Source organism: Saccopteryx bilineata, chromosome 1 (assembly GCF_036850765.1).
Source record: "Saccopteryx bilineata isolate mSacBil1 chromosome 1, mSacBil1_pri_phased_curated, whole genome shotgun sequence".
Lineage (NCBI taxonomy): Eukaryota > Metazoa > Chordata > Mammalia > Chiroptera > Emballonuridae > Saccopteryx > Saccopteryx bilineata.
Genome location: NC_089490.1, coordinates 140196352 through 140222384, shown reverse-complemented (window position 1 = coordinate 140222384; position 26033 = coordinate 140196352). Strand labels below are relative to the sequence as shown.

Sequence of the window (26033 nt, the reverse complement as noted above, 5' to 3'; positions counted from 1 at the left end):
CCAGCTTGAGTGCGGGCTCATCTGGTTTGAGCAAAGCTCACCAGCTTGGACTCAAGGTGGTGGACTCAAGGGGGGGGGAGGGTTGCTCAGTCAAGGCGCATATGAGAAGGCAATCAATGAACAACTAGGGTGTCACAATGAAAAACTGATGATTGATGCTTCTCATCTCTCTTCGTTCCTGTCTGTCTGTCCCTATCAACCCTCTGTCTGACTCTCTCTCTGTCCCTGTAAAAAAAAAAAAAAAAGAACCCTGTGCACTGTTGGTAGGACCGTAAAATGGGGCAGACACTATGGAAAATAATATAGAGGTTCCTTAGAATATTGAAAATAGAAGAACCTATCCACCTTCTGTTTATCCATTCACTTGTTGATGGGCATTTGAATTGTTTCCTTCTTTTGTTGATCATGAATAATGCTGCTACGAATATGCATGTACAGTATCTCTTTGAATGCTTGCTTTCAATTCTTTGGGATATATAGTTAGAAGTGGAATTTCTGGGTCACATGGTCACTCTATTTAACTTTTTGAAGAACTGCTAGACTTTTCCCCACAATGGCCTGCACCATTTTACATTCCCACTGGCAATGCACAAGGGTTTCGATTTCTCCATATCCTTGACAACACTTGTTATTTTCCACTTTGGATTACAGCCATCCTAGTGGGTGTGATGTGGTCCATTTTCCATTTGACCCTTTATCACCTTCTAACACACTACACCAATTACTAGTTCTGATGACTTTGCTTATTGTCCATCTTCCTGCTATAAGAGTCCACACAGTTATTTGCAAAATGGGGACAGAGATATGGGGTTGGGCCCACAGGGAGGTGTTAGTTAGTTTCCCATCCCAACATCTTCTAAAATAGCCACAGTGAAATTCCACCCAAAATATATGCTAGCATGCAGCCTGGTACAGGAATGAAGGGGGTCCCCAGGGGCTGTCTTCCTCCGGGAGACCCTGGATGGCCTCACCATCCTCAATAGCAGCTTTGAGTCTCTGTGGGAGCTGGAGCTTTGAAGCCAGGCCATAACCCATTTCTCCAGACACCTCAGCATATCCTCCTAAAAAGCAACCTGTGCTTGAATTAGAAGCAAGTTGGCTGCCCACTATCCCCCACCCAAGGCCTGCTGTGAACCCATCATCACCTTCAAAAAGACCATTCAGAGAGCAGAGGAGGTAATAAAATACATACAACAAGACTGTTTTTCTTTTCCCACCAGCATCGCCAGGGCCTTGGCCACATATCCATGTCCCACAAGGGGCTCCTTTGAAGCAAGAATGGGGCAGAAGAAGGGGGGCCCACAGAAACCCACAAGTGCTCACTGTTCCTGGGAGGGCCCCAGACAGGGTTTAGTCCACCGTCTGGCAGGGTTGGCCACCTCTTAGCGAGGGCGGGGTCACAGGGCCACATCTGTAGGAGCTGAGATCCTGACAGAGAGGGTTTCAAAGAGGCTGGTGGCTGGATGAGGGGAAGCAGCTGCAGTATCCTAAATGTCCTTTTCCTAAAGTCCTGGAATTTCCCTGTGGTAGCACACTTTCCTGGACTTGGAGGCTGGCCTGGAACTTGAGGAGAGGCTGGGCCAGCCCATGGGGCACGGTGGTGAGTTCAGGACTGGTGGGTGAATTTAAGCTGGCTTAAGTCACCAGGTGGGATAAGCCTAGGACTGGTTGAGCTATACCTGGACTGAAAGAAACATACACCTGAGAGGCCTGAAGGGACTTTGTGTGGTCTGAAATTTTTTTTTAGTTTAGTTTTTTTTTTTTTTAATTTCAATAATGAAAGGTTAAAATGTAGACAAAGCAAAGAAAACTGAATATTCTCAAAGAGCTGACATTAGATGGCTAGTGGCCAGGTGCTGCCCTAACCTCTTCATATAACACACTATGGGGTTATAGTTGGGACCATTAGAATCCCATTTCATAGGTATGGCACAGAGAAGCCAAGACATTTGAGACAGGTCACACAGCAAACCGATGGTAGGGTGAGGATACGAATCTAGTCCTGGTCTAGTTCAGGGTTTTCCACAGACCAGCATTTGAAAATCACTGCTCTAGTTAAGCCAAACTAGCAACAGTCTATCCTATGTGGTTAGGACACAGCCATGAGTTACATTTTTCTCTTTATTTGAATTTTATTTTTTAAGCTCTAATTTTGGTAACATATAACAAAATTTGCCATTTTAACTGTAAAATTTAGTGGCATTAAGTACATTCACCAAATGTTGTGCAATCATCACCATTATCTACTTCCAAAGTTTCTCATTGCCCCAAACAGAAACCCTGTATCCATTGGTTCCTCCTCTGCCAGCCCCTGGCAACCTCTGATCTGTTTTTGGTTGCTATGGATTTGCCTGTTCTGGATATTTTATATGAATGGGATCATTCACTCTGTGGTTTTTAGTGTCTGGCTTCTCTCACTCAGCATGTTTTCAAGGTTCATCCATATTGAAGTATGTGTCAGTGATCAACTCTTTTCATGACTAAATAATATTCCATTGTGTGGATGGACCATATCCAGATTATCCAAGCTGATGGACCTGGATTGTTTCCACCTTCTGGCCACTGTGACTAGTGCTGTGCACATGTGTGTACAAGGATTTGTGTTATTGAGTTATGATTGACATACTCAAAATTGCACATATGTATTTAACATGTACAATTCAATGTGTTTGACATACAGCTACACCTGTGAAACCATCACCTTTATCAAGATAGTGAACACAGCCATTACCCCAAATGCTCCCTCCTGCCTTTGTCATCCTTGCCTCATGCCCCTCCCCAGACAGCCTCTGACCTGTTATTTTGTCCATTTACATTCAATAGTTTATACTTTCTGGAATAGCTTATAAATGGAATTTTACAGTATGTAACCTTTTGGGTCTGGCTTCTTTCAGTCAGTGTGATGCCTTGGAGGGACATCCATGTTGTTGCAAGTGTTGGTAGTTCACAGCTTTTCATTGATGAGACGTATTTTGTTGTGTGTTCATCCATTCTCCTGATGATGGACGTTCTGGTTGTTTCCAGTTTGAGAGGATCACAGATAAAGCTGTTGTGAGCATTTGTATACAAAGTCTGCTTTCATTTTTCTCTGGGAAACACCAAAAAGGGGAAAGGCTGGCTCCCATGGTGAGGTCCACATTTAACTTTTGAAGAAACTGTCAAACTGCCTTTCCAAGTGTCTGCACTGGTTTGCATATCCAGCAGTTTGGGCAAGAGTTCTGGTTCCTTCCTGTTCTTGCCTGTAATAATGTAATATGCATGTAATAATGTCAGTCTTTGTCATAATAACCATATCTGGGAGGGGTCATGGGAGAAATGTGCCAGAGGTGACTGGGAATGGGAGATTTTGACAAAATGTGATGATCCTTTTAGTCATCCGTTCAACCAATAAACATAAGCAATAGGACTCTTTCTTGTTTTTCCCAAGTAGTGACAAGGGCTCATGAGTTGGCCCCTAAAATATTTGTTGAGCACCTACTGTGTGCTCCCTGTTGTGCCAGTCCATGGGCATACAACAGCAAACAAAGCTGAGCTGACAGAGTCCTTGTCCTCAGAGAGCTAGCTTCTCTACCTTGGCTTGAATTAAGTTCTCTAGAAGCAGAGCCTGAGATTAGATTCAGGGTCATGTGATTTGGGGGAAAATGTATGAGGGAGTAAGGGACACTGGACAAGTTAGGGAAGGACAAGCAAGGAAGTGGGCTCAGGTAGAGTCATATCTCATTCTGATCTGGGTAAGGGAGGAGCCCTGGAGCTTGACAACCACTAGTGTGGTCCCATTTTGATGCAAGGGTTCTGGCTTCTTGTGCCCTATACCTTTCAGTCCTTGGTATGGACTTCCTTAGGGGTGTGTTTTCTTGGGGGTGGGGCAGAACCTCCCTGATGAGGTAATTGGTAGAGAGCAATTCACAAAGGGTGGCTGTGAGCTGTTAGTAGCCAACACTTGCAGTAGCTGGGGTAGGGGTGCACCAGCCAGGAAAAATGTTCTGGGCAGGGCACCCATAGCATCCTTTACAAAAAAAAAAAAATGGTGTCCATTAGACAAATTATCACACAATAATTTAATCCTAGTTACAATCAACGCAGTCTATGAAGATGGTTTCATCTGAAGAAGAGAGAGAAAGGTTTGGGGATGATAGTGAAAGAAGGGCTAAGTAATGAGTCTGAAACCCTGGCTACCATGTTACTGGGGTCTGGGGGTAATGTGGTCCAGACCACATTTTGTGTCTGCTCCCTGAGGCACCAGGGCTGATTAGATAGGTGGGCTTTTGATTTTATTGAAATCATCTGTTGGCTTGTTGGGATTCCCCTTTAAACTGTGTCTTCCTGGCCTGACCTGTGGTGGTGCAGTGGATAAAGCGTCGACCTGGAAATGCTAAGGTCGCCAGTTTGAAACCCTGGGCTTGCCTGGTCAAGGCACATATGGGAGTTGATGCTTCCAGCTCCTCTCCTTTTTCTCCCTCTCTGTCTCTCTCCTCTCTAAAAATGAATAAATAAAATTAAAAAAAAATTTGTGTCTTCCTGGAGAGGGCAGACCTAATTATTTATTTTCCATATCCCAACATTTCAGTGCACAGGAGTCCAGAAAAGCTGTGAAGAAAAAAGAAACTCTTATCATGTCCTGATAAGAATACTGGAAAATAGGAACCATGCAGGATCAGGAACAAACCAGCCCTGTGAGCTGACTTCAAGTATGTAGAGCCCCAGAATCTTGGGACAGAAAGGAAGTGAGGGGGTTCTCCAAGACACTCTACAAAAAAGGAAGCTGAACCTCGGAATTTAAGGAGGTTCAGGCTCAAACCAGTGGCTGAACTTGGACAACCTTTTACTGTGTGTGGTTATTATTCTCTGCATGGGGAAGATCCTGTGATGAACAAAGTCAACCCTTATCCACGTGGAACTTTATAAATATTAAAGAAGTGACTAATAGTTCATTTATTCTTCATTCCATCTTTTTTGTGACAGAGACAGGGACAGACAGGAAGGGAGAGATGAAAAGCATCAGTTCTTTATTGCAGCACCTTAGTTGTTCAGTGATTGATTGCTTTCTCATTTGTGCCTTCACCGGGGGCTCCAGCAGAGCAAGTGACCCCTTGCTGAAGCCAGCGACCTTGGGTTCATGTCTATGATCCCGTGATCAAGCCAGAAACCCCGCGCTCAAGCCAAGACCTCGGGGTTCGAACCTAGGTCCTCAGCATCCCAGTCCAATGCTCTATCTAATGCACCACCGCCTGGTCAGTCTAGTCTTCATCCCATCTTAATGGTTATTATTTCACTTTCCCAGGAACTGGAGGCTCAGAGAGATGAAGTCACTTCTATAAAGTCAAACAGCCGGTAGGTGGCTAGGTCTGGATTTCACCGCAGAGCAAGTGGTCCCAATCACTTTGTATATAGCAGCTCCGGCATCAGGCTCTGTGCTGAGAGTTCTCCCCATTCGTTTATTCAACAAATACACAACTGAACACCTATTATGTGTAGTAACCCCGAGTTTACAAGAGGGAAACTGAGACCCAGGCGCGTCTCTGAGCGATGGGGATGCACCGTCACCTTAATTGGGTGTTCAATTAGCGTTCAACTAACCCAAGAGACGCACACCACTATACACAGACCGCCCGCCGGGACTACGTGTTTCGTGTGGCCCACTCGATGGCAGTTGAAAGCCCCGCCCCCCGGACGTGCGTGCTGCGCGTCCGTGGACTCGCTCAGCCTTGGGCGTCCGGGCGCGGTTGGAAGCGTCGGCTAGGAGCGCGCGCGCCGGCGCTGACGTCAGGCTAGCGCACGCGCACGGCGGCGGCGGCAGTGGCGGCGGCGGTTCTTGTCGGAGCTTGCGAGCGGCTGGCGGCTCCGAGTAGAGCGGAGACGCTGAGGGGCTCACAGGTGGTGGCGGCCGCTAAGGCTCGGCGCGCGGCTCTTGGCCCGGCTCGCGCCGCGGGGTCGTTTCGGTCCGGTTTAGGGGCGCGGGCGAGGCGGCGGCTGCGCCCCAAGGCCTGCGGCCTAGGCCTCAGCGCGGCGGCGGGCTCGAGTGCGGTGTGGAGCCGGCCTGCGGGCCCTACACAGCGGCACCATGAGCGTGGAGGCGTACGGTCCCAGCTCACAGACGCTCACCTTTTTGGACACCGAGGAGGCCGAGCTTCTCGGCGCCGACACACAGGGCTCCGAATTCGAGTTCACCGACTTCACCCTCCCCAGCCAGACGCAGACGCCTCCCGGAGGCCCCGGGGCCCCCGGAGGTGGTGTCCCGGGTGTCCCGGTCGGCGCGGGTGCGGGCGCTGCGGCCGGACAGCTCGACGCCCAGGTGAGCGGCGCATGGCGGCGCCGGAAGCCAGGCCAGGTCTCAGCGTCCGGGGACCTGCCCCAGGTCCCCCATTCCGGCAGGGCCTGGGTTAACATGTCCTGGCTCCCGGCTTCGTCTCCCTATTCCGGCCAGCCCCGGAGTAACCTATTCTGGTTCCCTCACTCTGGCCGAGTCCGATGTAATCTGTCTCGCGACCCTCACTCTGGCCTGGTTCAGAGTAACTGTTCCGGTTCCCTTAGCCTTCTGGGCACAGGGCAGACCTGCTCCAGGTCTTTCTCTGTTTGCGTCTGAGTGATCTGCTTTGAGTACTTCTAAGGTCTGGTCTGGATCTAGCTCAAGCCAGGTCTTAAGTGACCTGCCCCAGTTCGTCTTAGCATGTCCGAAGTGACCTGCCTTAGGTCCGTCCCCGGCCAGATCGGAGTTACAGGTCCCCGAGTGCCTCTTCACCTGGGTCCAGGATGGTCTGTCCGGATCCCCCTTGCGGTCGAACCGTAGCCAAGCCCCACTTCCCACCTGTGGTCGCAGCCCTCTGGGCACTCTCATTCACACACAGCCTCCTGATCAAATTTCCTCAGGCCCAGGGACTCTGGGGATGGGGAGGGAAGAGTGGAGACTTCTGGAACAGAAACGGAATTTTTGCCTCCAATGGGGAATCCCCATACTCGCCATCTATTGATATTCTAGAGGCAGGTTGCATTTTGTTTTTCCCTCTTGCATTGCCTGTTGCTGAAACCGATGTGTTACATAACTCCATAGCCCTGCCTTGAAAAAGTTGGGTTTGAGTTTGTTCCTCCAGTGGGCAATGATAGTGGATTTTTTTTTTTTTTCAGAGACAGAGAGTTTGAGAGAGGGATAGATAGGGACAGACAGGAACGGAGAGAGATGAGAAGCATCAATCATCAGTTTTTCATTGTGACACCTTAGTTCATTGATTGCTTTCTCATATGTGCCTTGACCGGGGGCCTTGAGCAGACCAAGTAACCCCTTGCTCAGCCAGCGACCTTGGGTTCAAGCTGGTGAGCTTTTGCTCAAACCAGATGAGCCCGCGCTCAAGCTGGCGACCTTGGTGTCTTGAACCTGGGTCTTCCGCATCCCAGTCCGACGCTCTATCCAATGCGCCACCACCTAGTCAGACGATAGTGGATTTTTAAAATTTTTATTTTACAGGGACAGAGTCAGATAGAGGGATAGACAGACAGGAACAGAGAGAGATGAGAAGCATCAATCATCAGTTTTTCGTTGCGCATTGCGACTTCTTAGTTGTTCATTGATTGCTTTCTCATATGTGCCATGACCGCGGGCCTTCAGCAGACTGAGTAACCCCCACTCGAGCCAGTGACCTTGGGTCCATGCTAGTGAGCTTTTTGCTCAAACCAGATGAGCCCGCGCTCAAGCTGGCAACCCCGGGGTCTTGAACCTGGGTCCTTCCGCATCCCAGTCCAATGCTCTATCCCAGGGGTCCCCAAACTTTTTACACAGGGGGCCAGTTCACTGTCCCTCAGACCGTTGGAGGGCCGGACTATAAAAAAAACTATGAACAAATCCCTATGCACACAGCACATATCTTATTTTAAGGTAAAAAAAATGGGAACAAATACAATATTTAAAATAAAGAACAAGTAAATTTAAATCAACAAACTGACCAGTATTTCAATGGGAACTATGCTCCTCTCACTGACCACCAATGAAAGAGGTGCCCCTTCCTGAAGTGCGGTGGGGGCCGGATAAATGGCCTCAGGGGGCCACATGCAGCCCGCGGGGGCCGTAGTTTGGGGACTCCTGCTCTATCCACTGCGCCACCACCTGGTCAGGCCGATAGTGGATTTTTATATAAATGGGTCCACCACATTGGAAACTTTTGTTTTTTAATGATGAGAACGTTTAGCGAAAGCTATTCAGGTATTTCAAATTTGAGTTTGGCTTCTGAGATATCAGGCGTACACTTCCTGGAGCTGGGTCCTGACCCAGAGGTGGGAGAGGAGGCTGGCTAGGATTCTGGGCTGAGATCCCAGGGAATGTAGCTGTCATCCTATGGATCTCAGATTGCATTCACCAGGTTTCCCTGTATCTGGCACCTCCCTGAGGTTATTTCTCTGCATTCTCAGCCCTGGAAGAGTTACAAGGCTCATCTTGTCACAGGTGACCCGTGGCACAAGGACCCATGCTAGGGCTGGGGTAGCCACCCACCATAGCCAGACTGAGACTGAGCTCAAACTCTGTCCTGGGAGATGGAGGTTTGAATTCTGGTTAGAGTAGTTGTTTGAGTCACTCCTGTGGGTAGACCACCCACTTGGACTTTCTTTTAGCCCCTAATAGAAGCAGAAAACATTTGACTCATTCTAACCCCAGATTCCTTAAAAATAGAAGCCTGATGGGTTGGGGGGGCATCAGGGAGAACAGGTGTGTGAGTATGTATGTTTTTCAGTTTTGTTTATATGTAGTGGAGGAAGGGATGAGAGAGGGGAGAGTTTGCCTGGAGAGAAGAATGAGCTGCTGGAGGTGTAATCTCAGACCTGTAATCTCAGACTCTAGAACTCTGTTTCCTCAGCTGTAAAATGGGGCATAGCAGTTTTAGTTTTGTTACTTTTAAACATAACATGAAATCGGGACTTATATATGAGTGGACCAGATAGTGCTGTGTGTAACTTGTGCTCAGCGAGTCTGGAATGCTGAGGATAAAGATCTCTTGGTGGAGGCCCTGGCCAGTTGGCTCAGCGGTAGAGCGTCGGCCTAGCGTGCGGAGGACCCGGGTTCGATTCCCGGCCAGGGCACACAGGAGAAGCGCCCATTTGCTTCTCCACCCCTCCGCCGCGCTTCCTCTCTGTCTCTCTCTTCCTCTCCCGCAGCCAAGGCTCCATTGGAGCAAAGATGGCCCGGGCGCTGGGGATGGCTCTGTGGCCTCTGCCCCAGGTGCTAGAGTGGCTCTGGTCGCAACATGGCGACGCCCAGGATGGGCAGAGCATCACCCCCTGGTGGGCAGAGCGTTGCCCTATGGTGGGCGTGCCGGGTGGATCCCGGTCGGGCGCATGCGGGAGTCTGTCTGACTGTCTCTCCCTGTTTCCAGCTTCAGAAAAATGCAAAAAAAAAAAAAATAATAATAATAAAAAAAGATCTCTTGGTGGAGCAGTGTGCCACAATCTGTGGCAGCTCAGGGTTGTGGAAGATAATGGTTTCATGACAAACCCTTTTAACTGTAGCCAATACAAAATAGTAGACCTGGGGCAGCTTTTTCTGGTTTTGTTCCTTGTGTTTTCGATTAAATGAGGGTATGTCCTTTTAGTTGAAATAATGGATTTATTTCCTTACACCTGAACACTAAGGTATATAAAATAAAAGCATTAAAACTCTCTATCAGAGTTAAACATTTGTATTTGAGCTCACTTGAGTTCTGATGATATCAAAAGGGATTGTCCTTCCTTCCTTTTAATTAGCCCTGATGACGCATGCCCCTGTAGCCTAACTTTTGATTTGCATTTAGGGGAGGAAAGTAATATCCTTTGTGTCACAAGAGGAGGCCCTGAACTTGGGGGCAGGAAAGTTGGTAATCTCCTCTGTCAGTTGGTGGTATTGGCTACCTACAGCATTTGGGAAGACTTTACCTTGTTTGTCCTCAGGAGTTATTTGTGTAACCAACTATGTTAAGGCTTCCAGAGAGATTCAGAAAACCTCCCATCCTGAATAACTTTTGATTTGATCTTACTGTATGAGTGATTGTCAAGTGCTGTGCTACCACTTTTGTATGGACAGTTTACATTTTGTTTATCTACATATCTTTTGGTGGACATTTGGGTTGTTTCCACTTTTACCTATGCTGCTCACATAAATTAGGGGATATTTCAAAATGAATATGAAGCAATAAAATATCCCCTAATTTTTGTGAGCAATATATTATGAATGAATAGTGCTTCTTTGAACATTGGTATACAGGTTTATTTGTGGGTATATGTTTTCAGTGAAACTGCTGGTTGTGTGGTAACTGTATATAATTTTGGGGGAGAGCTGCCAGACTTTTCCGATGTGCAGCCACTTTTGACATCAGTCCCAACTGCCAGTTTTGCGTAATTGGTTATTTTCCCCTATTGATTTGGGAAGGGGAGAGAGAGGGGGGACGTCAACTTGTTCCACTTAGTTTTATTTAGTTCTTGTGTGTGCCCTGACCAGAGATCAAACCTGTGACCTCAGCACACCAGGATGACAGCTTGATCCATTGACCTACCCAGCCAGGGCCTTGCAGAATTGTTCTTGTTTTTGTTTTTGTTTTTAAATGTTTATTTTCTTGATTTTAGAGAGAGCAGGAGGAAGAAAGCAGGAAAGAGACAGAAACATCTGTTCCTGTATGATCCCTGACTGGGGATTGAACCAGCAACCTCTGTGTTTTGGGACAATGCTCTAACCAACTGAGCTATCCAGCCAGGAAAACAGTTGGTTTTATCTGAAAGTTTTTTTAGAGGCTGAAAGTCTTTGCTGGCCAGGGTGGGAGAATGGTAGGTGGGTGTGACTCTTGCTGAGTTCTTGAGTTGGTTCAAATAACACTTATTTTTTTTGTTTATGAAATGAAACTGATATATTTTTTTTAATTTATTCATTTTAGAAGAGAGAGAGAGAGAGAGAGAGAAGGAGGAGGAGGAAGCATCAACTCCCATGTGTGCCTTGACTAGGCAAGCCCAGGGTTTCGAACCGGCGACCTCAGCATTTCCAGGTCGATGCTTTATCCACTGCGCCACCACAGGTCAGGCTAAACTGATATTTTTCAAATACTTCAAGATCCTGGGATGAAAAGTGCAGAAATAGTCTTGCCAAGTGTCCTTACAGCAGTTTTCTTTTGAGTAGCTGATCCTTTCTTGGTTTCTTCCCCCATTTCCAAAAGACTGAAAGGTAAATTCAGAAGTCCTAATAGACCTGGCCAGGTGGTGGTGCAGTGGATAGAGCATTGACTTGAGATGCTGAGGAACCAGGTTCAAAACCCCAAGGTTGCTGGCTTGAGCACCAGCTCACCAACTTGAGTGTTGGATTGCTGGCTTGAGTGAGGGATCATAGACATGACCCCATGGTTGCTGGCTTGAGCCCAAGATTGCTGGCAAGGGGTCACTGGCTCAGCTAGACACCCTCCCCGCCTCAAGGCACGTATGAAAATCAGTGAACAACTGAAGTTTCACAACTATGAATTGATGCTTCTCATCTCTCTCCCTTCCTGTCTATATCTGTTTCTCTTTCAAAAATAAAAAAAAAGGTTTAATAACTGATGTTACAACCCTTCTGGTCTGTCTAGTTGTTGGACTATTTCTTCTTGATTGTTGCTATGATTTTGTTTCCTCCAAACATTGAAATTCTGGTGAAAATCTAAGAGTTGGGATACCACTCAACGGGGGTAGGTGGTGGGGGGAATGAACTGTTGATATATGCAACAGCATGGATGCTTTCTCACCATTGTAAAGTCAAAAAATTGTAAGTCAGGAACTGTCTGTATATACTTGATGAGTCCATTCATTATAAAGCTCTAGAAAGTGCTGGCTAACTGTGAATAGTAGAAAACAGGTCTGTGGTTGGGGGAGGGGAGGAAAGAAAGGTAGGGATGACAAAGAACACCAAAGGATTTGAGCCTAGTAAATGCGTTAATTGCTTGGATTGTGGTTGTTGGCATGCATTGACGTGTGTCAGTTTATAAAATTATACACTTTAAACATGCCATTTATTGTGTGTCAGTTGTATTTTTTTTTGAGAGAGAGAGAGATAGTGAGAAACATTGAGATGCTTCTGTATGTACCCTGACCAGGGAATCAAACCCGCAACCTCATGCTCAGGGATGATGCTCCAACCAAACGAGATACCCGATCAGGGCTTTTTTTTTTCCCCCCAAGAGAGATGCCTGACCAGGTGATGGTGCAGTGGTTAGAGCGTTGGCCTGGGATGCTGAAGACCCAGATTTGAAACCCCAAGGTCACTGGTTTGAGCGTGGGCTCATCTGGCTTAAGCCTCTGGCTTGAACGTGGAATCATAGACATGATCCCATGGTTGCTGGCTTGAGCCCAAAGGTCACTGGCTTGAACAAGGGGTCACTGACTCAGCTGGACCTCCCGCCCCATCAAGGCACATATGAGAAAGCAATCAATGAACAACTAAGGTGCTGCAACTGTTAGTTGATGCTTCTTACCTCTCTCCCTCCTATCTGTCCCTGGTTTACCCCCCACCCTGCAAAAAAAAAAAAAAAAAGATAAAAGATAGAGGAAGGGAGGGAGGGGGAGGGGAAGCATCCATTTTGTTGTACTATTCAGTCGAACATTCACTGGTAGTGCTTTCCGTGTGTGCACTGACCGGAGATCCAATGCGTGATGTAACCTTTGTCATTTCAAGATAATGTTTATAACTGACTGAGCTAACCGGCCAGGGCCAGTTGTATTTCAGTGTAAGGTAAAAACCACGTGGAAATATTACTGCCCACTCATTTAAAAAAAATGCTGGGAATACCACTTGCCTTGCTGGTGGGATGGTTACACACAGCTCTGTGGCCCAGCAGAGAAACAAGGTAGTTAGTTGCCCAAATGTGGGGCTGCTCAGTGTTACAGCAGACTCATAAAGAGCTCATAAGAGCTACAAACTGGAAACAACCCAGTTGCTGTAAACAGGTGACCAGATACACAAAGGCTTTTTCTCAGTTGTAGTCCTGAGTACATAAACTTGAGCTTCATTTCCATTTTCAAGTGGGAAGATGACTTGGCTAAAGAGTTGTTATGTACTGGAGTCTTCCAAACCATAATCCTGCCACCTTCAGAGTTCCTGGCAGACTGTCCCATCATATCCTTGACCATCAGGAGAACAGATCCTCTTCTGCTTACTAGCTCGAAGCTTATGAGAAGGAGTGAATTTGATACAGTCCAGGGGTCCCTAAAGGTGATGAGTTTAGAATTGGAGTAGGATTTTTTCCATCTGGTTTTGTGAATATGCAGTTCAGTTCTGATAAAAGCATGCCTTGACAAAATCAGAGATAAGACACTGGTAATCTTGCAGGAGCTCCTGCAAGTGTTCATCCATCACTTTCCTGTTGTTGGATTTCCCAGGTTTGTTTCCAGATGGTAAGAACTCCATCAGCAATTAGAACAAAGGGAGGTTTTGTGTCAGTTTCGTGAATAACTGAAATGATTTCTTACTCAATTTACCCATTTCTTCACCCAGATTTAGGAAGATTAGGGGAAAAGTTAATGCCAATACAGTATCAGTAGTAACAAAAAACTAAAGTTCGCTCTCAGTTTAGCTCCCACGTACCAGAAAAAGACATCGTTCCAGTAGCTTCATCTCTTCTCACACTGTAGAGCCTTCTTGTGTCAGTGTTTTTCTAATAAATTTGCAGGGCTCTCTGACCATCACCGTAGTCACTTGCTGCCTTTGATTTCTCCTTTAAGCCACCTTTCCTTTCTTCTTCCATTTTTGCTCTTGCTAATCTTTGTAGTGTTTAGTGTTTGTTCAACAGCAGTAAGATAGGGAAATCCATGCTTAGCTACTCCCCATCCTATGTGAGGGGATATGCTGAACCCTGCACTGGGGTTCAGAGGCAGGGTGAGGCCTGGAAGCCCTTTTAGGTCTGTTCATATTTACTTCTGTCTCCTCTGTGCAGGCCATCAGGCTAGCCTTTCAGCTTGGTTCTAACTCCTGTCCTCATAGCAGCAACTGCAGCTGCTTTGTTAGAAATGACAGGTTTTTCCCAGATTGTGGTTGACTTTAGGGATGGTCAGGGCTCAGAAAAGGGAGTGGTCCTGCAAAGGAAGAGCCTTTGAGAATGGTTCAGGAAGGTGCTGCCCACTGGGCAGAATTGTGGATATGGAGCACTGCCTGGGGCTTGGCATGGAGGAAGAGTGGGTGTGGGTGAGGGCTGATTTGCCATCACAAAGGGTTTGGACTGGATATGGAGCCTCATAGAGCTGCTGAGGGGTGCTGTGACTGCACTTGAGAGGAAGAGTCCTTAGTCAGATGGCTGGAGGCTTAGCAAAGTATGACCTAGGCCAGGAGAGTTCAATCAGGGTGGCGCTGTGGTTGGATGCACTCAGGTGATTCAGCACCAGGCTTCTGCAGTGGTCGGTCCTCCTGCTGGGTGTCCTGCATTGGACACTCCATTTCCCCTGAGTCCTCACAAGGAGTTATGTCTAGTGCAGACACGACTTTCTGTCTGTTTTTGAATCAGGGCCCAGGATCCCAGGGCTGAGACAGTGTTCCCCTTGGATTGTAGTTATGAGTGGGGGCGGTGCTGGTCAGCGTATCCTTGGAGGCCCCACCTGAGGTGGATGAGAGGCCTTGCTGGAGAGAATGGCCCTACCAGAGTGACAAGCATGGAGACTAGAAGGGGCAGATTCTGGGCAGCTGTGGTGGTCACTGTGGTGGTATTGGACAGTCCATCCTGCTGAATAGAGCCATGATGCCCAGTTGTGTTCAGTGGGGCTCTACAGAGTGTGTCCTTGGAAGGTGCTGAGGAGGCAGTGAGTCCACCCGAGTCTCCAGGTCTTATGAGGGGTCCTTGAACTCATCTTGCCAGAAGAGCTTTCCTTAAAAGCAAAATGCTACTATCTCTGGTAAACATGGGAGGCCGAGTGGACCTTTGGTTGGCAAAGGGTCCTGTGCCTTTTTATGTGTTGGTCCAGTAGCAGCTTGCAAGCTAGACAACTAAGCCAGGCTTCTCAGGAACTCTGTGGACTGTTGCCAGGAGGCTTCTAGACCTGCAGCAGACGTAGGCTGCCTGCTGAGCTCTGTGAGCCCTTTGTCACCACTGAAGATGGGACCTGCCTGTCTACTTCAGCTCCTTGTAGATAGAGCTCAGCTGCCAGGGATAACATTGAGCCTGGAGAGGTGGCTTTCCTTACCTTGGGTGGGAGACATTTGCTAGAGCTTCCGCAGATTCCAGGTGGCTACTTGTATTGTGTAAAAATGTTTGTTATAGATTGTCTCACTTGTAGGTAAACCCTATCCATCCATTGCATTGATTTTGCAGCTGTGAAGATTATCCTCTCCCCTTTTTTTGTTTTTCTTCACTGAAGTGTTTTAGAGTGTCACTTCACCTCCCTTCTGAGGTTGCTCCATAAGAATTAGTAATACCCAACCAATGACCTACAGTATTTAGTCTGTATCTCTAGAGACATGAAAAGGCACCTCTCCTTTGTTAGCTGTACTGCTGTTGTCAGATGAATAGCGCCAACGGTATTTCAGGATCATCTAATACAGGGTGTGGGGGGAGCTTTCTTTCTCCACAATCAGATTCTTCACTGGTCAGAAAGTGTCACCTTTGCTTGGTCTGGACCCCTTCAGGGTCCAGCGTTAATGTGATTGTCATATCTACCTGTACTGCTGTCTAGGGCAGCCCTCCTCTACATGTCACTAAGCTGGGTTTCAGTTGGGTCATGGTTCTGTGATGTGTCCCGCCTACTGGACACTCCCTGACTTCCCCCTGAGGGTGTCTGGGAGCCTAAGCACTAGTCCTCAGGCTCCTTTGAGAGTGACTGACCTCAGAGCTGGACAGGCAGGGGCAGCCCAAGGTGACTAGGGATATGTCCAGGATCCTCAGAGCATGGAAATGACTTGCAGGGGTAGGTTCAGCATACTGACCAGAACAGTGGTCCACTGTAAGGAGCAGGAGGGTGGGACTTTTTATTTAGAACCTAGCTCGCTGTTGGGTGGGATCATACCTTTTATTTATCTATTCTATTCTATTCTAATTTTTTTGTAATTTTCCAAAGTTAGAAGCAGGGAGGCAGTCAGACTCCCGCATGCACCCAACCGGGATCCACCCTACATGCCCACCAGGGGGCGATGCTCCATTGCGGTTGGAGCCATTCTAGCACCGGTGTGGCCATGGAGCCATCCTCAGCACCTGGGTCAATTTTGCTCCAGTGGAGCCTTGGCTGTGGGAGGGGAAGAAAGAGACAGAGAGGAAAGAGAAGGGGAAGGGTGGAGAAGCAGGTGGGCACTTCTCCTGTGTGCCCTGACTGGAAATTGAACCCGGGACTTCCACACGCTGGGCTGATGCTCTACCGCTGAGCCAACCGGCCAGGGCCCATGCTTTCTTTATAAATTGAAAATGGTCAACTCTCAGGCCCTGGCCGGTTGGCTCAGTGGTAGAACGTCAGCCTGGCGTGCGGAAGTCCCGGGTTTGATTCCTGGCCCCAGATGGGCAGAGCATCAGCCCCAGAGGGGAGTTGCCAGATGGATACTGGTAGGAGAGCATGAAGGAGTCTATCTGCCCTCCTCTCACATGGAAAAGAAGAAAAAAATCAGGTATGTGTATTGCTTTTTATGTAGATACACTACTACTGCACATACAGTATACTGAAAACATAATTTTTATACATACTGGGAAACCAAAACACTGGTGTGACTGACTTCATTGTAGTGGTCTGGAATGGTACCTGCAGTGTTTCCAAGGTATGCCTATACAGGTGTCACGCTCAGGAGCATATTGTTAAAATACTGATACCATCTAATACACACAGGCACATTTTCCTAGTGTCCTAATAATGTCCTTTATGGTTGTTTAAATTCAAGATCCAATGAATGATCATACCCGTCTGGGGTCATGCTGCAACCGAGCTATTTTTAGCACCTGAGGCAGAGGCTCCACTGAGCCATCCTCAGTGCCCTGGCTGATGTGTTTGAACCAATCAAGCCATGACTATAGGAGGGGAAGAAAGAGAGCGCAGGAAAGGAAGGGGAAGAGTAGAGAAGCAGATGGTCACTTCTGTGTGCACTGACTGGGAATCAAACTTGGAACATCCACACACTGGGCTGACCCTCTACCACTGAGCCAACTAGCCAGGGCTGCACATATCAATTTAAAATTATTTTATTGCTATATAATGCTAACCATCATTGGAGCCCTCAGTGAATAGTAATCTTCTTGCTGCTGGTATGTTTTGCCTTCATATTGTAAAAAAAAAAAGCAATATCTGTAAAGTGCAGTAAAGGTATGCCTGTATGGGGATTATGGGGAGAAAGTCCTTGTACTGGGGCTTATGACTTGAAATGGGTCAGGAAAATAAAAGTGTGTGAGGAGAGAGCAGGCATGATGAATTGTGAGTGGCTGGTGGATCCACGGGCCAAGAACATGGGTATTTCATTTTGAAACTTCTTCAGAAGTTGGAGAGGCTGGACTTTCTGTTACCTTTTCCTGCTCAGAGGCCCTGTAGCTCCTCTCTGCCTCAGGCCACCCGGAAGGAAGGGTGAGTTTCCACTCCCTCTTTTATTTTTAATCCTTGGCAATAAAAGAAGAAATGAGGAGCCACTTTTCAGCCTTTGTGTTTTGGATGAAATGTATTTACTTAACCAATACAGTGAGGCCCTATGTGGGGTCAGTTCTGGGTGTTGGGGTCATAGGGAGCAGGACAGGCATAGTGGCCTCACTGGGTTCCCTCAGATTGGGTCTGGGGAGGCCTCCCTGGGAGGTGTCCTGTGGATGAGACCTGAAGGAACAAGAGTCAGCTGTGCAAAGGCCAAGGGACAATGATTGCTAAGGCCCTAGGATGCCTGCTGACTCAGAGACTAAGAGACAGAAAGATCTGTTTCATATTGAGTGGTACGATGCTTAGAAATTTGGAGTAAAGGCTATGGTCTAAAAGTTCTTTCCAGCACATTGAGGGGTAATTTTTTAATGTACTTGCTTTTCCTCTGTGGGGATGGAGTGGCCTCTCTTCCTACTGTTCTGATGTGCACCATCTGAGTTCTGTAGTGGGTTGTATGGAACTCATTCTGGCAGAAACCCCTGTAGGCTTTTGTCAGCTCTGCAGCTCTTATATGGACTTCAGATAGTGTCCAGAGCACAAGTGGAGAAGAAACTTTCCCCACAGTGAAACTTTTCTCACTGGATGTAAGCTTTGGGAGCCCATGGGTGCAGGGAGGCCCTGCCCCTCTTGAGCCCAGCAGGATCGAGGGTTCCTGGCTGGAGATGAGGGGTTAGTCACCTTGGAGGACCTCAGTCCTGTGCCAGCTAAGGACGAGGACACCTGCATTCCTCCCATTGTGTCACCTGACTGGATTGAAGGCCTTCTCTATGCCAGGTACTCTATTATATTCTATATATACTCTCTAAATGCTTTAGCTCATTTAATGACAGTTTCTAAGGTCAAGTGTACTTTTGATGTTAATGTTATCTTAAAAACTTTCCAGAAAGTAAAGAGAGAAACTTAACACAGTTCTAGAGGACAGTTTGTGTTGTGGCTAGATCACAGCTGGGCAGGAGTGAGGCCTAGCGGGAGCTAGAAGTGTATGCACATGCATGTGTGCAAACAAGCACACAAGTGGGGGGCACACCACACTCCCCAGTGAGTCAGCTGCAAGGTCCCTGGGCCTTAGGGAATCTGTACTTCTCCCCAGCTTTGTGGAGGTGAGGAAAGTCCCCCTGACCTTGGATCCATTTCTCCCTGGAGTTCTGAGAGAGGACTTAGATTTCTGCCTCGTGTGCTCGCTTCGGCAGCACATACACTAAAATTGGAAGATTTCTGCCTCGTATGAAGCCTGAAGGGGTCAGTGGTTTAGAGCAGTGGTTTTCAACATTTTTACATTTGGGGACCAGTAAAAATAGGAGAATTATTTTGGGGGCTGCTAAGGCAGAACATAAGAGAACTCAAGAGAATTCAACTAAAATCATTGGGTCTGTAATCATTATACAACATCAGGGTGGTTAACTTTCTCAGACTGGCACGAAATTTTGGGTGTACTGGTCTTTGGACAGGCGGTTAGAAAACATTGGTTTAGAGAAGGTTGCCACATTGGTTTAGTCAGTCTTGTCTGGTCAGGCTCCCTTATAAGGCTCACATGCTCCTGAGGTGCCTCATCTTCCTGGTGAGGGGAGGTAAAGTGTGAGGCAGAAGTGGATAGGAGGAGAGCCCTTGGGTGGTCTGCTTTTTTCCTCTTTTACTTCATGTACTTATTTTGGTATTTCAAGAGGGTAAAGATTCAGATACCACCTAGAATATTTCTTTACATGTAAAAGTTTATACAACCTGATAATTTTAGGAGTTTTTCTAACCTAGGAGTCAGTAAACATTGACTCCTTTGTGAGTTAGTTGTGAGACTTTGTGAGACAAGGAGTAAATTTGAGGCTTTGATTAAGTATGTAGTCCAGTTGTTTAAGAATGTAAATACCGGACCTGGCTCAGTGGATAGAGTGTCGGCTCAGTGTATGGACGTCCCAGGTTTGATTCCTGGTCAGGGCTCACAGGAGAAGCAACCATCTGCCTATCTCTCCCACCCCCTCACCCTTTCTCTCCCATTTTCTGCTGCAGCCAGTGGCTCGATTGTTTCCATTGTGGCCTGGGCGCTGAGAATAGTTTGGTCCCAGTGCATTGGCCTCAGGTGCTAAAAGTAGCTAAAAATAGCTCTATACACTATCCTGGTCCTGGGTGCATTCAGGAGTCTGCCCACTATTTTTCCTCCTCTCACCTTAAAAAAAAAAAAAGTAAATACTATTCTGAGCCCAAGAGGGTGGCTGGCTTCTAGGCTGAACCCATTCTAGACCACCTTCTCAGCCCTCTCCTGCAGCATGATATATATTCTCAACCTTACTGCCATGTATTGAAATTCAGGTACCATAAACTGGCTACACACTTTTAGAAAACCAACATAAATGTGCCTAGGAACAGCAGTGCCAGTCCTATTGGCAGCCTTATATCAGCATTGTCACTACATGTGTCAGGAGAAGCATTGCCAGATAGAAAGGTGACTCTTTGAAGTGATAACCAACAAAAAATTTAACAGTTAAATTAAAAAATGGGCAAAGGACTTAAATAGACATGTCTCCAAAGAGGATATACAAGTGGCCAAAAAGCACATGAAAGGATGTTCACTCTCAGCCATCAGGGACATGAAAATCAAAACCACAATGAGATACCACCTCACATCTATCAGGATGGCTGTTCTTGTTTTTTTTTTTCCTTTTATTTATTTATTTAAAACTTTTTTTATTTTTTTTTACAGAGACAGAGAGTCAGAGAGAGGGATAGACAGGCAGGAACGGAGAGAGATGAGAAGCATCAATCATCAGTTTTTCATTGCGACACCTTAGTTCATTGATTGCTTTCTCATATGTACCTTGACCACGGGCCTTCAGCAGACCGAGTAACCCCTTGTTCAAGCCAGCGACCTTGGGTCCAAGCTAGTGAGCTTTTTTGCTAAAATGAGATGAGCTCACGCTCAAACTGGCAACCTCGGGGTCTCGAACCTGGGTCCTTGGCATCCCAGTCTGGCGCTCTATCCGTTGCGTCACCGCCTGGTCAGGCTATTTATTTATTTATTTTTGAAACTAAAATTAGAGCAAGTGTTAAGGATGTGGAGAAGTTGGAACCCTTGTGCACTGTGGTGGGAATGTAAAAATGGTACAGCTGCTGAGGAAAACAGTCTGGTGAGTCCTCAAAAAGTTAAACTGAAGTGACCATGTGATCCACAAACTCCACTTCTGGGTGTATATACAAAAGAAATGAAGAAATGAAAGCATGGTCTCTTAAGAGATGGTTGTATGCCTATGTTCACAGCAGCCAAAAGGTGGAAGCAGCCCAAGTGTCCATCGACACATGGCTGAACAAAATGTGGTAAATTTATTACTGGAATATTATTTGGCCTTAAAAAGAAAGAAAATTCTTGCCTGACCTATGGTGGCATAGTGGATAAAGTGTGGACCTGGAATGGTTAGGTTGCTGCTTAGAAACCCCAGGCTTGGGCCCTGGCCGGTTGGCTCAGCGGTAGAGCGTCGGCCTGGCGTGCGGGGGACCTGGGTTCGATTCCCGGCCAGGGCACATAGGAGAGGCGCCCATTTGCTTCTCCACCCCCCCTCCTTCCTCTCTGTCTCTCTCTTCCCCTCCTGCAGCCAGGGCTCCATTGGAGCAAAGATGGCCCAGGCGCTGGGGATGGTTCCTTGGCCTCTGCCCCAGGCGCTAGAGTGGCTCTGGTCGGGGCAGAGCGACGCCCCGGAGCAGACATTGCCCCCTGGTGGGCAGAGCGTTGCCCCCTGGTGGGCGTGCTGGGTGGATCCCGGTCGGGCGCATGCGGGAGTCTGTCTGACTGTCTCTCCCCATTTCCAGCTTCTGAAAAAAATACAAAAAAAAAAAAGAAACCCCAGGCTTGTAGTCGAGGCACATATGAGAAGCAACTCCTACAAGTTGATGCTTATTGCTCCCCTCCCTTCTCTCTCCTTATCCCATCTCTAAAATCAATAAATAAAATCTTAAAATAAAGAAGAAGAAGAGGCCCTGGCATTGGCCTGGTGTATGGACGTCCCAGGTTCAGTTCCTGGTCAGGGCACACAGGAAAAGTGACCATCTCCTTCTCCTTCTCTTTTTCCTTTCTCCCCCCCCCCCCCAACAGCCAATGGCTTGATTGGTTTGAGCATTGCCCCAAGCACTGAGAATGGCTTGGTTGGTCCTAGTGCATCAGCCTCAGGCACTGAAAATAGCTTGGTTGATTTAGGCATCGGCCCTAGATGGGGTTGCTGGTGGATCCTGGTTGGGACACACGTGGGAGTCTGTCTCACTATCTCTCCTCCTCTCACTTTAAAAAAAAAAAAAAGGAAGGAAGGAAGGAAGGAAATTCTGACCTGTGCTACAACATGGATGAACCTTGAGGACATTGTGCTAAGTGAAATAAGCCAGATACCAAAGGACAAATACTGTGTGATAATGAGGTTCCTAGAAGAGTCAAGTTCATGGAGACAAAGCAGAATGGTGGGTGCCAGGCAGCAGCCAGTGGGGAGTTAGTGTCTAATGGAGACAGAGTTTGGGAAGATGGAAGGTTCTGGAGATGGATGGTGGGAATTGGTTACTTAAATGCCCCCAAACTGTATACTTAAAAGTGGTTAAGATGGGCTCTGGCTGGGTAGTTCAGTTGGTTAGAGCATCATCCTGATATGCCAAGGTTGCAGGTTTAATACCCAGTCAGGACACATACAAGAATCAATCAATGATGCATTGATTGAGCAACAAGTTGAACAACAAATCAATGTTTCTCTCTCCAAAATCAATATATAAAAAGTTTTTGGGGAAAAAAGTGGTTAAGACAATATGTTTTATATTATATGTATTTTGTGTGTGTGTGTGTGTGAGAGAGAGAGAGAGAGAGAGTGACAGAGACAGAGAGAGGGACAGATAGGGAAAAACAGGAAGGGAGAGAGATGAGAAGCATCAATTCTTTGTTGCAGCACCTTAGTTGTTCATTGATTGCTTCCTCATATGTGCCTTCACCTGGAGGCTACAGCAGACCAAGTGACCCCTTGCTCAAGCAAGTGATCTTGGGCTCAAGCTGGTGAGCCTTGCTCAAACCAGATGAGCCCGCACTCAAGGCAGCAGCCTCGGGGTTTCGAACCTTGGTCCTTTGTGTCCCAGTCTGATGCTCTATCCACTGCACCACCGCCTGGTCAGGCTATTATGTGTATTTTACCACAGTTTTTTTAAAACAGGAGGCCCTGTCCTGACCAGGCAGTGGCGCAGTGGATAGAGCGTCGGACTGGGATGCAGAGGACCCAGGTTCGAGACCCTGAGCTCGCTAGCTGGAGTGCGGGCTCATTTGGCTTGAGCAGAAATCCCACCAGCTTGAACCCAAGGGCCCTCGCTCCAGTAGGGGGTTACTCAGTCTGCTGAAGGCCCATGGTCAAGGCACATATGAGAAAGCAATCAATGAACAACTAAGGTGTTGCAACGCACAGTGAAAAACTAATGATTGATGCTTCTCATCTCTCTCCGTTCCTGTCTGTCTGTCCCTGTCTATTCCTCTCTCTGACTCACTTTCTGTCTCTGTAAAAAAATAATTAATTAATTAAAAAATAAAAAAACAAAAACAGGAGGCCCTGGCTGGTTGGCTCAGTTGATAGAACATTGGCCTGGCCTGTGGACGCCCTGGGTTCGATTCCCACTCAGGGCACACAGGAGAAGTGACCATCTGCTTCTCTTTCCCTTCCTTTCCCCCTTCTCTCCCTCTTCCCCTCTTGCAGCTAGTGGCTGGATTGGTTTGAGCATCAGCCCTGGGTGCTGAGGATGGCTTGGCTCATTAAAGCATCGGTCCCAGATGGGGGTTGCCAGGTGGATCCCAGTCAGGGTGCTGTGGGGAGCCTGTCTCTCTATCTCCCCTCCTCTCACTTAAAAAAAAAAAAGTAAAAATGGAGATAAGGGATTCACAGGTGCTTGCGATGATTTTATAGCAGTTTTCTTTGCATTAAAATCTAAATGTTGATTTTGATTTTTTTTTCCTTCAAAAAAAGCATACAGTCTTTTTGTAATTAACCTGGTTGTTGCCTTCTTGAAAAAAGCATATTAATGTGGTAGCTGACTCTGCAATGGGGTTTTGATCTGGGCTGAGACCATTGCGGACATAGGTGTTTCTACAATAGGGTGCTGACTTCCTGACTCCCCAAATGTACCTTTGAAATATCCAGAATGCCCTCTCACGAGAATTGGTGTTCTTAGGCTCAAACAAGTGATTGGCCAGAGTGTGGATAGGGAAAGCCCCTGTGGGCACTGTTGGCTCAGGCTGGGCTGGCTCTAGTTTTTGGTCCCCTGGTTCTGGGTGGTAGGGGCTTTGCAATGCAACAAGGCTGGTGTCTGCCCTGGGGTGTTCCCAGCACTCCTCCTCACACTTTGTTATTACACAGTGCTCTTGTTGACTGCCACCTGTAGTTCTTGGTGGGTGATGTTAGGATTCCTTTTTTCCTGGGGGAGCTGAGTCTGCGTGCCCCTGAATGAATATGTGAGCTCAGCAGAAGTGCCTGTGAAATTCATGGTTTAGTTACTTAAAGTTGCCTGTTTGTTTTTGCTCTTGTAACATAAAAGGTAGTACATTTAGTAAGATTATTGCCTGAATTCAGAAGGTTATCCTAATTAATACTCAATTTCTGATTCATAGTCAAGAAGGGCTGCCTTGCAGGGAAGGTACTGGCAGTGGAAGAAGTCAGTTGACTGAGGAGATTACTACTCTCCTATGTCTCCAGGGTTCACAGTCTTGACTTCTGGTGCTTAGGTTTTGAGAGGAGCCTTAACTGTGTGGGATTCCAGGCCTTCTGGCCTGACATTTTGCAGCCAGAGAGGACTGGAACTGGTTTGTAAAAAATCAGCTTTTGTGGCCCTCAGTGATGAGAACGAAGTGTTTTCTCTGCATCCTGGTTGTGGTTGTGACTCCATGGGGGTTGGATCTGGCTGCTTAGGACTCAGGGCAGATAACGTAGGCCACCAGTGACTGCCATGCTTTGGTCTGGGTAAATTTGATATGGAAGGAGAGAGTGTGAAAAGTCAAAGCCAAAGAGGCTGAATTGTCTCAAAAGTGGAGAGCAGGCCAGCACTTCACACAAGGGTCTCCATGGCTGCTCACTTGGGGAGAAGCCATAGGCCAGAGGCCTGGAGGCCATATAGGCTTACATGGTGACGCTGCTGTTCTGCCATAGGTTGGAGGACCTGAAGGCATCCTGCAGAATGGGGCTGTGGATGACAGCGTGGCCAAGACCAGCCAATTACTGGCTGAGTTGAACTTTGAAGAAGATGAAGAGGATACCTATTACACAAAGGACCTACCAGTACATGCCTGCAGGTGAGCGCCAATAACATGGGTGTCCCAGAGTCTTCACATTCCAAATGTGTCTGCTGGTTTCACAGAGATCACTCTTAAGACCAAGGTCTGTGATGCTTGATCAAATTGTCCTTGGAAATAAGGAGGTTATTCAGGCCTGTGTACGCATGTTCCTAGGCAGGAGGGTGGGCTTAGCACCCTCTGTCACTCATTCTTCCAGCAGGTAGGGAAAGGTTTCCCTCTCTGCCTTCATCAGGCCCTATTCCCTCTCTGCCTTCGTCAGGCCCTAGCCTGTTTCTGGTACTTGCTCCACTCACTCATCAGAAATACCTCTTCCCATTGGGTAAGCATTTGGGTTTATAAGATAAATACAGCCACCAAGATTTCTCTTATGGATAGGGTATTGTCAGATTCTTTTTTTATTTTATTTTATTAATTTTTTTTTTTTTTAATTTTTTTACAGAGGCAGAAATAGACAGGGACAGACAGACAGGAACGAGAGAGATGAGAAGCATCAATCATCAGTTTCTCGTTGCACGTTGCGACTTCTTAGTTGTTCATTGATTGCTTTCTCACATGTGCCTTGACCGTGGGCCTTCAGCAGACCGAATAACCCCCTGTTGGAGCCAGCGACCTTGGGTCCAAGCTGGTGAGCTCTTTGCTCAAGCCAGATGAGCCCGCGCTCAAGCTGGCGACCTCGGGGTCTCAAACCTGGGTCCTTCCGCATCCCAGTCCGACGCTCTATCCACTGCGCCACCACCTGGTCAGGCTATTTTATTTTAATTTTATTTTTTTATAGGGACAGGGACAGAGAGAGAGTCAGAGAGAGGGATAGATAGGGACAGACAGACAGGAACAGAGAGATGAGAAGCATCAATCATCAGTTTTTCATTGCGACACTTTAGTTGTTCGTTGTTCATTGACTGCTTTCTCATATGTGCCTTGACCATGGGCCTTCAGCAGGCCGAGTAACCCCTTGCTCAAGCCAGCGACCTTGGGTTCAAGCTGGTGAGCTTTACTCAAAGGAGATGGGCCTGTGCTCAACCTGGCGACCTCGGGGTCTCGAACCTGGGTCTTCCGCATCCCAGTCTGATACTCTATCCACTGCGCCACTGCCTGGTCAGGCACTGTTGCCAGATTCTTTAAAGTATCTGTGTGTTCAAGATTCCTGGAAAGTTGGAGCAAATAGTCAGTGGGTAGACCTGAATGTTGACCAAATTTGGAATTT

The 26033-nt window shown here is 47.3% G+C and overlaps 1 protein-coding gene across 2 annotated transcripts in view; it reads left to right on the top strand.

The window, feature by feature from the left end:
- Window positions 1-5768: 5768 nt before the first annotated feature.
- Window positions 5769-26033, top strand: part of UPF1 (UPF1 RNA helicase and ATPase) — a 46540-nt gene continuing 26275 nt past the window's right edge. For both annotated transcript variants that reach the window (XM_066268869.1, XM_066268858.1), the window contains exons 1-2: window positions 5769-6292; window positions 24684-24826. In XM_066268869.1, coding sequence (XP_066124966.1) covers window positions 6062-6292; window positions 24684-24826 — 374 coding nt within the window. In that variant the 5' untranslated portion in view covers window positions 5769-6061. The remainder of the gene's footprint in view (window positions 6293-24683; window positions 24827-26033) is intronic.